General features: G+C 52.8%; 2 protein-coding genes across 4 annotated transcripts in view; one reads left to right on the forward strand and one right to left on the reverse strand.

Annotated features, from left to right (window-relative positions):
• TAOK1 (TAO kinase 1) overlaps window positions 1-9,659 on the forward strand; it is a 70,251-nt gene extending 60,592 nt beyond the window's left edge. For both annotated transcript variants that reach the window (XM_064677471.1, XM_064677470.1), the window contains one exon: window positions 507-9,659. In XM_064677471.1, the coding sequence (XP_064533541.1) occupies window positions 507-968 (462 nt within the window). In that variant the 3' untranslated portion in view covers window positions 969-9,659. The remainder of the gene's footprint in view (window positions 1-506) is intronic.
• On the reverse strand, window positions 1,881-12,409 carry ABHD15 (abhydrolase domain containing 15). Of its 2 annotated transcripts, XM_064677515.1 has the most exons (3): window positions 11,335-12,409; window positions 10,709-10,881; window positions 9,767-10,180 (listed from the first exon to the last, which is right to left on the reverse strand). In XM_064677515.1, exons 1-3 carry the CDS (start codon window positions 12,405-12,407, stop codon window positions 9,906-9,908), a joined length of 1,521 nt encoding a protein of 506 aa, XP_064533585.1. In that variant the 5' UTR covers window positions 12,408-12,409; the 3' UTR covers window positions 9,767-9,905. The 2 variants fall into 2 exon arrangements, with proteins under 2 accessions (XP_064533584.1, XP_064533585.1); XM_064677514.1 differs by lacking the exon at window positions 10,709-10,881 and having other exon boundaries at window positions 1,881-10,180.
• Between the last annotated feature and the right edge of the window lie 15 nt (window positions 12,410-12,424).

Consider the following 12,424-nt stretch of genomic DNA (forward strand, 5'->3'; position numbering starts at 1 on the left):
AAGAAAATCTGGCCAGTGAACATGAGAGAGGAAGCTGAACGTGGGCTTGTGCATTGAATCCTGGAGAAAACAGTAGTCATCATCATCAGATTCAGCTACAAATGGTGAAGGTCACATTAGGGCATTGGCAAGTGTTTGGCTGCACCTGAAGGTGCCTTCCCAGTAGGCTTTTATGGAAGCTGTAGACTTTGCTGTATCTTAAAAGATTAATCTATGTCAAGCTGTTGGTATGAGTGCAAACTTTGTATTCACCTCCCTAAAACTTGTATATTCACCAGGGAATGGAGACCAACACCCTCCAACTGGTGTTCAAGATGCTTTGGGCTGTGCAGGTCTGTGGGACTGAACCCTTTTGTGTTCAGAACGGGTCTCATGCCCATGGACATCTGATCTAGAGCCAGTCTCAATGACAAACACAGGGAGAAGGTCCCTCAGTAGCTGTTACAGGTCCTCCAGAGGCTGTGCCTGTCCTGCTGCTACAGACTGTCTCTTTTTTTCCTTCCTAGATTGAGGAGGAGATGCTGGCATTGCAGAACGAGCGTACTGAGCGGATACGAAGCCTGCTGGAGCGTCAAGCTCGCGAGATCGAAGCCTTTGACTCAGAAAGCATGAGGCTAGGTTTTAGTAATATGGTTCTTTCTAATCTCTCCCCCGAGGCGTTCAGCCACAGCTACCCGGGAGCTTCTGGCTGGTCCCACAATCCTACTGGGGGTGCAGGACCTCACTGGGGTCATCCCATGGGTGGCCCACCACAAGCTTGGGGCCATCCAATGCAAGGTGGACCCCAGCCATGGGGTCACCCCTCGGGGCCCATGCAGGGGGTACCTCGAAGTAGTGCTATAGGGGTCCGCAACAGCCCCCAGGCTCTGAGGCGGACAGCTTCTGGGGGACGGACGGAGCAGGGCATGAGCAGGAGCACAAGTGTTACTTCACAAATATCCAATGGTTCACACATGTCTTATACATAACTTAAACAATAACTGAGGGTGGCAATTCCACTGGAGCTGTCTGCCAACAGAAACTGCCTACAGACACCAGCCCAGCAGCCTCCTCAGTGCGGTGCTGACGTGTGGAAGCTGGGTGCACATGGAATATTGTATTCATTTTGTAAAGCATTACGTTTTGTGTTTACTAACTGGGATGTCATAGTATTTGGCTGCAGGGTTTGGGGGGGTGGTTTTTGGTTTTTTTGTTTTGTTGGTTTTTTTTTTACTTTTTGGAGGGGTCTTGGGAGGGCATCTGAGAAATATATGCAATTAGTCAGAAGAGTTGGCTGGTGGTCGTCACACTGACAGGACAGAAGGGCCTCAGACTGCCCTCATCATGCCATCCATGTAGGAAGTCTGAGGGAGAATGGAGACCTCCTCCCATGTCCATAAATTTCGAACTGCCACCCTGCAAAAACCAGGCGAGCTGCCTTTAAACCAACATCCAGGGGAGGAACAGCTGGATCTTCTGTTCCATTTTTATTTGTCATTGAATTGGATAAATTTCTAGGGTATTGCCTCTGCCAAGAGGCATTTTTAAAGAATTGTAGATGAGGAAGAAGGGTGAGAAGAGAGGCCAAGAGACATCAGGGCTCATCAGGGCCCTTCTACCCAAGTGCCCGCTCGGTGTCATGAAAGAAGTGATGTTCTCTCAGAAGGCACTGGTCAGCTTCCCGAGAACTTTGTAGGTAAACCTGTCTGGAGGGAACAGGCTAGGAATGTTTGAAACTGTAAATCTGCTTTGGCACTCCCTGACTGTGCTGCTGGTAGCTCAGATGAGGTTGGGCAGAGGAGCGTAAGTAATGCACTTGTACAGCTGATACTGTGACATCTCATTTTAGCTAAGCATCAGAATAATTCTTGGAGCCCAGCATAGTCCTTTTGCTCCATTCAGAAATGTTTAGACTTTCAGCCAATCAGTCTCAAATGCCAGAGGTATTTTGAAGGATGCCATAGTCACAAAATGCCATTGATCGGGTTTTTCATTATTACACTACATCCACCAATTTATTACCTTTTTGGCTTGTTGCAATTTCCTGTTTACATGTGGTGTGTAGCCAACTGTTGAAATGTTTAGTTGCCACGGCGTACCAGGAGGAGCTGAGCCAATGACTCTTTCCCAGCTGATGACTAACCCACATCACCACTGTAGATCTTGCTGCATGTGAGGCTCCTTTTTATTATTTTCATTGCTGCAATACTTCACAACTTTTACAGTCCCTTGAGATGCTGTGATATTTTGGCAGCATATCACACCATGTGAGAAGGCACTACTTCCAGAGGGCTTGTTGGAGCTGCTGTACTACTGAAAGGAAGCAAAGGAGGTTGTGAAATCCATACAGTGATAAGGGGTCAGGGAGTCTCATAACTGAATGACTTTGTGACATCGTGTCATCCCTTCGTGCTGGGAACCAGAGATGCCCCCATGCTCTCGTGCCAGTGCCAGGGCGGTCTGGGTCAGATAGGACTGTGGGAAGGGCAGGTAGATGAAATTTGGCTTGGGGCAAAGATTTCCGTCTTGGGGACTGACCAGCCAGGGTTCTTTGTAAATGTTTTTCCTTGCACACTAATCATCTTGAAGAAAACACTAGCTGCTAACTCTAGGATTTGCCTTTAATATGTTTATAGGGCTCAAAAGCGAGGTTTTCCGAATGTGTTTGTCCATGTGACATATTTATATAGTAAATACTCCGGTGTCTCGCTGCTGTTCAGTACTCGACAGGGCGACGTTCTTTCGTTAGCTGAGTTACCATCCACTCCCAACCCTTAACTCTCTGCCAGTGTCCGGTGAATCCAGCTGGGATTTCTAGCATCTTGACGTAGCATATCACTCTAACTGAAGATGGAAACTCTACCAAGATGTTTGAGCAGCCCCTTGGTAAGGAACTCTGTAGTACTAACAGTTGATGGAAGCCTGGGATGAGGCAGGAGTTCCATGGAGGTACCCTCTGGTCACCCCCTAGGGCAAGTGGTGGCTGTGAATTGTCCTGTCCTTTCCTCTGCTATGTTTTTATGTGGAATTGGATGTTTTGGGGTCATTCTTTTGCATTGCAGTGTTGTTGAAATGCAGCAAAACTGATTTAGGAAAGGTACCTGTGTTTTCCTGGTGTTAGAAAGACAGACAGAACCGAAATGAAAGGCCAAAACTGTTTTGGGGTTCACTGTGTGAGTGTGGAGGGTGTGCCCAGAGCATGGTGCTAACACAGCATTTTGAGTTCAGCTCCTCTATCCCAAACAGCAGCAGCAACAGCGGGGACAGGCTATACCTGCAAGTTCAGTGGGTTCATTCTTGCTTCTGTTATGGTTTGAATTTGGTCAAAGTCTCTGGCTTAAATTGAGCTACTTAACAGAATTCTCTCAACCCATCTCTTTGTGTAATGTCAAGCATGACTGAATGCTGAATCCAAATGGTGGCTATCCCATATTGGCTTTTTTGTATTCAAAAAGAAATGTGTAGTAACCATTTTTACATGTATATCATGTGCAGACCTGGACTATTCCAACAAGTTAAGATTTTAATTAAAATAGTTTGCAAAAACTGATTCAGATCAACTGGTCTAAATGTGTGTGTCCCTGTGTGTATGTGGGGGAAGAAAAGCTGTCCAAAAAAAAAGCCTGATCTCAAGAGAAAACACCCCATTACATAGCTGTAGCCAGAGGGACTCAGGGTCAGGCTGTGCCTTGAAGGTATTTGAGGAGGCCCTTGGTGTTGAGAATTTTAGTGTATCTCGGGCTTATTTCTGAGATACATGAACAACTGTGCACTAGAGAAATGCAAACACTCTGAATCAGTTTGCAAACTCTATTTTTAAAAGTAAGACCAATTACTCCATATTATACTTGTTGCAGTCATGCCCTAACTTTGGTTTTAAAATTACTGTAATCTGTAAATTGTGGAAGCTACTCCAGTACCTCAGCAAAGATGTTCTCTTGCATCTTTTATGTTTGTATTTAACACTGGGGAAACTCTTCTGTGTGGACTACTTTGCAAACTTTATTGCAGTATTTTCAAATCACCAGCTTGACCCCTGAAATCTCTTTCCTGTGGTTATTTTTCTCTCCCCTTTGCAAAGATCTAAGGTTCTGGTGTAGTTTAGCCCAGAGATGGAAAAAACAGAGCAGCCAGCATTTTTACCTCTTTTCTGATTCGAATTTTCTTTGATTTTATTTAAAATCAGTGAAAGGGACCACATTTTTCCTTGTTCTCCATGGTCCCAGGGAGCCAGCAGCCACCTCTCCCTTCCATGTTGAACGTTATGTGCTTTCTTCCTCGGATGCAGCACTGAAATGGAGGCCACAGCCCTGTTTCACCTGCATTCCCTCCAAGCCTGTGAGCTTCAAAGAGGTTGAAGAACTAAATGTGGTGTGATACCAAACTTTCCACAGAAAAATTCCCTGCAGCCATTCCTTGCCTGGCTTGGGGCCAGGCTGGCATCGCTCTGTGTCCCACCCAGCCCTCCCACGCCGGAAGAACGTGCGTTGCACACTCGCTGTGACCTGCACGGGGGTGCAGCCTGGGCGATCCCGGGGTGATGCTGTGTTGTTTTAACCCCCCCAGGGCCCCTCGCATCCAGGCTCCCCACCCCTCGACCCTGCTTACGTGCCATTTCTTGAGAGGCAATAAATCCTATCGTACCACTGTCTACCATTACTCTGTTGAATACGCACATCTCTCTGGATATATATATGGTATCTCATTTGTATATATTTATATACTCTGTACGTACGTGTGTGTGGGTATAGGTGCACACACACCTCATGCTGTGCATTTCTGTCAGGGCACTTCAGTTCTGCTGTTCCTTAGCGCTCCTGTTCGTGAGCAAAAGCAACCCCTCAGCAGGGCTCTCAGGGCGAGGGCACCGACATGTGCAGAGGCCGTGCTGGGGCTGAGCACAGCCGAACACCCTCGCTGAGATACAGCCCTGCTAATTGCAGCTTGCTTTTTTCTGGGGCGCGGGAGGGTAGGTGGCTGCTGCGGGTGTGCTGTGAAGGAGAGGAGGGAGCTCCCAGAGGGTACCAGAAAGTCAGAAGGCAGCAGAGAAAAAAACAAGAGGGTTTAGCGATAGGCAAGCAGTGGAGGCACTGTATGGATCTGCTGGGGAGGCGGCGAGTGGGCCGGTGAAGTGCTCAGCAGGCTGAGCTCAGAGTCCCCAGCTGCGTCTCGCCATGAAAGATCACAAGCCCGGCACGGTCTTGGCACACTGCACCGGCACTGGCTTTTGGCATTCCTGAGTTCGAGCCGCCGCCAGCTCTGAACACCGTCTACCTTTGCCTGTGTCTGATACTTAGAGGTTGTTTGGTTATGTGGAGGGGCAAAAGAGAAGCTAAATTGGAAGATTTAAAATACATCTGTGTGTACAATATGTACGTGCATATATAGACACACAGATGCTCTTGGTCCATTCTTTATTCTGCTTAGGCCTGCGTGCTTTGTCACTTGAGTCCAGCCAGCAGTGGATGGCCTTGTTCCTCTCCTGGGTGCTTGCTCTGCAGTTCTAGTAAATCTTGGCTCTTTCTTATAGTAGAGGGGTGAGTGCCATGCTGGACACCACCAGCTCCTCAAGCTGTGAAGACCCTTATGACCCTCTCCTTTGTCCTCTGCAGACCCCATCGTAGGGAGGCATCTGGCAGTTTGCAGGATAGGTGGTTCTTGCAGGTGTCAGATCACGTATTTACCCCCAGGGATGCCCTGCCAGCTCAGCAACATGCCAACCCTGGGCTCTCTTTGTGCTACCAGAAAATTTGGAGCAATTTTCCCCTCTGTCCCTTCTGGAAGGTCTCTTGCGAGTTTTTTAGGAGAGGCTCAGGTTTGGTTGGGCCAACCTTACGCTTTTCCAAGTAGAGTTGTCTTTAGCTGTGCTCCTGCCTGTGGGATGTTCCCACCCCTGTGCTGGCCGGCAGCGAGCCCAGAGCCACGTGCCAAGGATGGAGGAGCGCTGGATGCCCCGACAGGGATGCCGGTTGCTGTCCCTCTGCTGTGTTTGTTTCAGTTTGCACTTTTACGAGTCGATTGAGCTGGAGTCCAGAGTCTGTTGAGAAATACGTGCAAGGCACCTTGGAGGGTTGTGGATCACTGTTTACAGCCAGAAAATAAAAAAATCTGATAGATCTAGTGGTTCTAGTAAACATCACCCCACTGGGGAGTGATGGTGGCAGATAACCTGGGTTCCTGTTGCACAACACAGTTCAGCCAGCTGAGCTGTGATGTCTGCTGCATCCCTGCCTCCTTCTTTGGGGGAAGGAGAGCCTTTTGTCAGCTAGAGAGGGACTTAGTAAATCAGATTTGCCGGCAAACAAGCACCTTAACCACCAAGCTGTGGGTCTTGATACTTGCACTTCACCTAAAGGCTCCCCGGGGGGAGGAAGGCAGTTTGGTACGTGACCATTGGCTCTGCACCTGCCTGGCATCCTCAAAACATCCTAAAGCCATGTCCTAGGGAAAACAGACCCCAGCGTCAGCTCCTGCTCTCCTTGCTTTCTCTGAGTACACACACTGAGTCCAGGAACCAGTAACCAGGAGGGCTGAGCATTGCCCCCACGGATGTGAACAAACCCAGGGGGATCTTCCCCCCACCTCGCCCCTCCGGCCCCTGCCCCGCTCCCCACCCTTGAGTACGGGTACCTCAGAACATGCACAGTTTGAATTTTCACTGACAATTAGTTTAATTATTGTCAGTGAAAAGAATTGTAATTATCTGTAAATATGTAGTTAACAAATTGACCTAGTTTCTGTATTTTTTAAGTTTTTGTACTAAAATTTATAGATACAGTATGTGCCAGCTAGCAGAAAGCTACTGTAATTGCCAGTCGTAGTTCAGCATGCACCTAATCCCCGAGACTTGTCCAGTGATGCTGTAAGGAATTTGTGCTTAAATATTTCGAGCTGGGGAGGCCAACAGCCAGGGCTTTCGGCTTCCAGCCTTCGGCCGGGTTTTCCGTGTTGGCTGTGTGGAATCTCCTTCCCTTGGGCGTCGTGTGCCGTACGGAGGGCAGTGCGAGGGACAGAGCGGTGGCTTGGAGCTTGCTCTGGAGCTGAACTCAACAGGAACCGAGTTCAGGTTCTTTGCTGCAGTTTAATACCGGCTTGTTGACTATATTTTTCAATCTCTCTAGAAATGATCTGTTTTCCCCTTCCGACTGCTTTTGTCTTTAACCCGAGTTCATCTAAGTCTACTGGAGGAAAAAAACAAAACAAAAAAAGACTTTAATTTGAGATCGTTGCCTGCTTTTAGTGCCAGTATCACACATTTCTATGGCAACTCTGAGCTCAGCAGAGTGCAGAAATCAGTGCAGGGTTGTTGATGAGCTGAAGTCAGGGGCCGCTGCCTCTGCACAGCTCTGTCAGAGCCCAACTGTGGCTGGTGGCAGCCACCAAGGGCAAGTTTGGGGGTGCAGTGCGGTGGCTTGTGGGGGTCCCGATGTCCCTGCCCTGCTGCAGTTGGCTTGCACTGCAAGAGCTGCTACTGAGTGAGGGGTGGGCTCCTAGGAATGGTCAGGACCTGTGCTCTGTGTCAGGTAGCAGAGGCAAGCCTGTGAGTTGAGAATAGCTGTGCTGAACATCCCAGGAAGCTGCGAGCAGAGGAGTTTGAGCGCCGGTGAGGCCGTGCTCTCTGGGTCTGGTTGTCCTGGAGGTTGTAGGGGACAGGAGCTTGTAAGGATTCAAGGATCAGAGAAGGAGAGGCAGACGTGCACGTACGGGTTTGGCTTCTGGCAAGCAAACCACCCGCTTCCTTTCTTCAGCTTTTCTTCCCTCCTAACCCCCCACAGCTCTTCCCCCTGCTTGCTTGGAACAGGATCATTTTTTTTTACCTGCCTAGAAACAGCTAAAAGATGGGGGGGCAGCCCTGATTGTAAATAATTAACGTTACAAAGTGAAGTGTGTATAACATAAAAAGTCTACAGCCCTTTGGTGACTTGTAAATGCTTGAGAAGGTTGTGGTAAAGATGTGGAGGGGCCAAGGACCTGCCCGGCCCCGCAGCCATTGCTGCCCCACCGCCACCGCGGGGCCGGCAGGATGGGATGGGGGGACCACCCTGTGCCCCTCGGCCATGGGACACCCCCCTCGGTGTAGTGGATGGGAGGGTAGCGTAACGTGTGTAATACGGATAGGAGAAGCTGTGTGAGGTGTGTATAGTGTATATTTTTTAAAAATAGCTTGCTTGTATTGTGAAGATTTTAAAGACAAACTTGAGAATTCTAGCCTAACTATTAACACAAGTTTAACATCAGTTACCCCACTGGGTTCAGAGCCTCTTGAATGTATATTCCTTTTTGTAACCTAAATGACCTATTCTTCTACCAGTCAGCCAGACATCCTATTTATATTTTTAATTTTATATATTACTTTCCATTTGTTTTCATTATTTCCAGCATGTTTCTGGGTTTGGGTTTTTTGTTTGTTTGGGGGGGAGTTGTTTCTTTTTGCACAAGCATTGTGTGAAGTCAATGAAATGTTAACTCTAACCTGGTATTTTCCAACCTGTTCCCCCCTCCCTTTCCTCTCCTCCACCCCTGTTGTGTTTTTTTTTTTTTTCCTTTCTTCCGCCAACAGTTTGGGATTTTTCTGGGCTAGGATGCAGCGGGTGGGAGGAGGGGATGGCTCTTTTCCATTTGCAGCTTTTGTGCAAATGCCAGGTCTTTTTGCCAGTCAACTAAAAAAAAAAAAAAAGCTTCACTTGCTGATTGCTTTAAAAAGAAAAAAAAATAAAATAAAAAACACAAAAATGTAACCTTATCAGTGCGTTGTAGACCCCGGCAGGAGGAGGGGAAGTGCACACCTGTAGCCACACACCTCTGGCTTTGGCTGCAAAACAAAAGCAAACCTTTCCTGGCGAGGAGGTGACCACAGGGCAGCTCCTGCCCAACCCCGCGGAGGGTTTGCTGGGCACGAGCTCCGTGTGTGGCCGGGCTCGGAGCCGTGCCGGGGAGCGCCGTGCCTTGGGCTTGCTCTTCCCCCCTCGGCACCCGCCTGTCCATGTGCACAAACCCAAGAGCTGCCTGCTGATGACAGCAAAGCTGTTGCTGCTTTTCCTCTCCTCCTCCTCCTCCTCTCCCTCTCCCCTCCCTAAGGAGGTCCAGCTCCCCGACAAGAGCTCGCCCAGCGCCCGGCCCCAGCGCCGTGGCCATCTGCTCTGGGGCATCATCCAGGTATGGCCAAGGCCATGCCGGGGGAAGGCGCCCGGCCCCGCCGTGCTGTGCCACAGAGCATTAGTTAGAAAAAACACACACATATCTGCTGTTTTACTATGAACACTGGTCTGAGGTTTCCATGCCCAGCACCACGGTGATGGGCCACGAAGGATTTAACCAGGGGAATTAAAACTCCTTCCTGCTTCCGTGTCTGGTAGCACCAGCTGGTATGAGTGAATCTACAGGTGTGCGTTTTCCTTCTTGTAGAAAATGCCACGAGCACTAACTGGTAAGGCTTAATGTACAGTATATTGTCAGTATTCTGGTATTCTTCTGGTTCAACATACATTATAGCTCATATATAACCTGTATTAATTGTATAGATTGTGCATTTAAAGCTGTTACCAAGTTGTCAGAAAATAAGAGAAGAGAAAAAAAAAATAAGGTCATATGTAATATTTTGTTTGTAAGTATCCTTTGTATCATAGCAAAGGAAATGTTAAAAAAAAAAAAATCAACTGTAATAAAGTAATTTTAGTACACGGAGTGTCTGCCTGCCTTTCTGAGCCCCCCGGGGAAGGGGGACTACCGCGTGTAGGACCTCTGCCAGGTGAACACGGGGGGCTCGACGGCGGGGCCCCCCCACCTGCGGAGCCGCGGCTGCCCCTTCCTGCGCTCCTCCGTCCGGAGGAACTCGGCCATGGCCCTGAAATACTCCAGCACGGCCTCGTGGCCCCAGCAGCGCCCCGGTGCCCGGCGGGGGAAGCCGCAGTGCCCCCCGCGCGGGGTCAGCAGCAGGAAGAAGTAGGGGCTGCTGCGGAAGAGCTCCATGGGCAGGCTGCGGGCCGGGGGGCCGCGCACGGGGTCGTCGGCGCTGCACAGGCACAGCACCGGCACGGCCGCCTCGTCCGCGTCGCGCAGGGGCTCGTTGCGTTCCCAGTAGACCTCCCAGCTCGTGGGGCGGCTCCGGGTCCGGCAGAAGAGGGATTCCTCCAGCTCCCGCAGCGAGCGGCTGCCCAGCAGCCTGTCCATGTCCACCGCTTCGGCCAGAGACCCCGCGTACCTGCGGGGACGGGGTGGCCGCAGTGGGCTGGGGGCTGAGGGGATGCCGTGGGGGACTGCGGGGATGTTGCCGTGGGCTGGGGGGACACGGGAATGCCGCAGGGGCTGGCTGACACTGCTGAGGGCCCCAGGGATGCACCCGGGGGCTGGGAGCTGCGGGGGTGCTGCCATGGGCTGTGCGCCAGCCGCGGCCCTGCACATAGGAGCTGGGGGTGATCTCAAGCACGCCCCACCACCCCCTACCCCAGAGGTGGTTTGGGGGTCCCATTCCGGCACCTTGCCGAGGATGCTGGAGGGTCCCCACAGCGCAGCCCGGGTGCCATGGCAACGGGAGACAGCCAGCACTCTGCTCCGTTGCCGTGACAGCAGCATTTGCAATGGGTATTGGGAAATGGGGAGGGGGGGCAGACACCCTACTGCCCACCCCCCAATACTCCATCCCCGCAGTAAGCACTGTGCCTTCTTCACCCATCTGAGCCTTGCCACAGCTTGACTTGCCACCTGTTTGCCCCAACATTTCAGGGTTTACCTGCATTTTTTTTGGCTCCCATTTGCCCACCAGCAGGGCCCCGTTGCCCCCACAAAGGTCTCAGCACCGCCCAGGGAGGTGCCACTTGCTCAAGGCCTTGGCCCAGGGTGGTGTGTCTCCCGTCCTTGGGCTGCTCCAGCCTGGCTGTGTTGGGCAACAGGGGACCTAGATGCCTTAGGAAGGGAGGGCAGCAGTCACAGCCCCCTATCCAGCTGTGGGTTGACATCACGGTCCCTCCCAAAGCCCTGCAGGGCCAATAAGGCAGTGTCAGTTGCTGGGGAGAAGCGACAGTGCAGGGAGAGTGGCCAACCCCACTCACCCCCTTGGGGTCCAGCACCACACAGGGGCTTCACCACCCCCGACAGTGGTGACAGATTTCCCAGCCCAGGGACGCTGAGATGCTGCCTCAGCCTCAGAAGGGCTGAGGACACAGGCAGTGGCCCGGTTGGCCCCATGGCAGCTGGTTCCAGGTTGGTGTTCATTAACCAGCACGTTTTGCTGCCCTCAGCACCTCTGCCCCGGCGCTGGGGCTCTGGGTGCTGAACTGCACGCACACCCCCAAAGATAAATGAGGGGTTCCCGGGATACCCCCCTCCACCTTCCCAAGCCCAAGGGACCTCACTGACCTGCTTAATCCCTGCTTGAGGTGGAGAAGCAGCGGCCACTCGTAGAGCCAGGGCATCGCAGCCTCAAACCAGTCCCGGCCACGGAAGATGGGGGAGAGGCAGGCGGCGGCAGCCAGGCGGCTGGAGGAGCCACTCTCCCCCAGGTAGGCGAGCAGCAGCCCCGAGCCTGAGCCCTCGCTGACAGCCAGCAGCGAGGCAGTGGGGTGCCGGCACCGCAGGTAGGTCACGGCCTCCCGCAGGTCCCCGGGGTCTCCAAAGGGCTGGAGCCGGGGGGTGGTGAGGGGGCAGCCGTTGTGGCCCCGGCGGTTGAAGATGACAGGGATGAAGCCCCGCTCCAGCGCCCGCAGCCCCAGCTGCAACAGCCCCCCCGTCACCTTCCCAGCAGCGTTGGGGATTAGTAGCAGCACCGGGCTGGAGACCCCCCCACTGCCACCCACAGCCCCCCACGGTCCCACCAGCCAGTCCAGGGCCACCAGCCCAGCATCAGAGAGCTGCAGGAGCTCCCGGGCCACCACTGGCTCTGGCTCAGGCGGCTGCAGGAGCTGCTGCAGCATCTGGAGCTGAGGCCAGCGTGGCCACGGCCACCGTCCCCCCCGCAGCGCCGCCGACCGCCCCAAGCTCCGCACCAGGTGCTGGGCCAGAGCCGAGGGCTTGCACAGCAGCCGGCAGCGCCCTGAGCCCTCCTCGGCCATGAAGGGGATCCCCTCCTCTTCCTCCTCCTCCTCTGCCAAGTCTCCAGGCACCTCCAGCCTCCCTTCCCAAAGGCACCAAGCCAGGAGGCCCAGTACCACGAGCACTGTGGCTGCGGCCACCAAACCCTCTGGGGACAGCATGGAGGCAGCAGAGCCCCGGCCGGCAGCCTCGGTGCTCTGCGGGTTCGCAGAGCGATGGCAGGGCCGTGCTGGGAAAAGCCCAGCCCCGGGGCTGGGCAAACAGCAGGGCTGTGCTGGGGATGGCGTGAGCAGCCGCCAGCAGGGCCAAGGGGACTGGGTGAAACGGGAGGGACACGTGGCCAAGTCTGCCTGGCGCCGGGGAGGGGTGAACCCACGGTCCAGGGGGACAGGACCCTCCATGGGCACGGGAGCAGGGC

Source organism: Pseudopipra pipra, chromosome 21, assembly GCF_036250125.1.
Source record: "Pseudopipra pipra isolate bDixPip1 chromosome 21, bDixPip1.hap1, whole genome shotgun sequence".
Taxonomy (NCBI): Eukaryota; Metazoa; Chordata; class Aves; order Passeriformes; family Pipridae; genus Pseudopipra; species Pseudopipra pipra.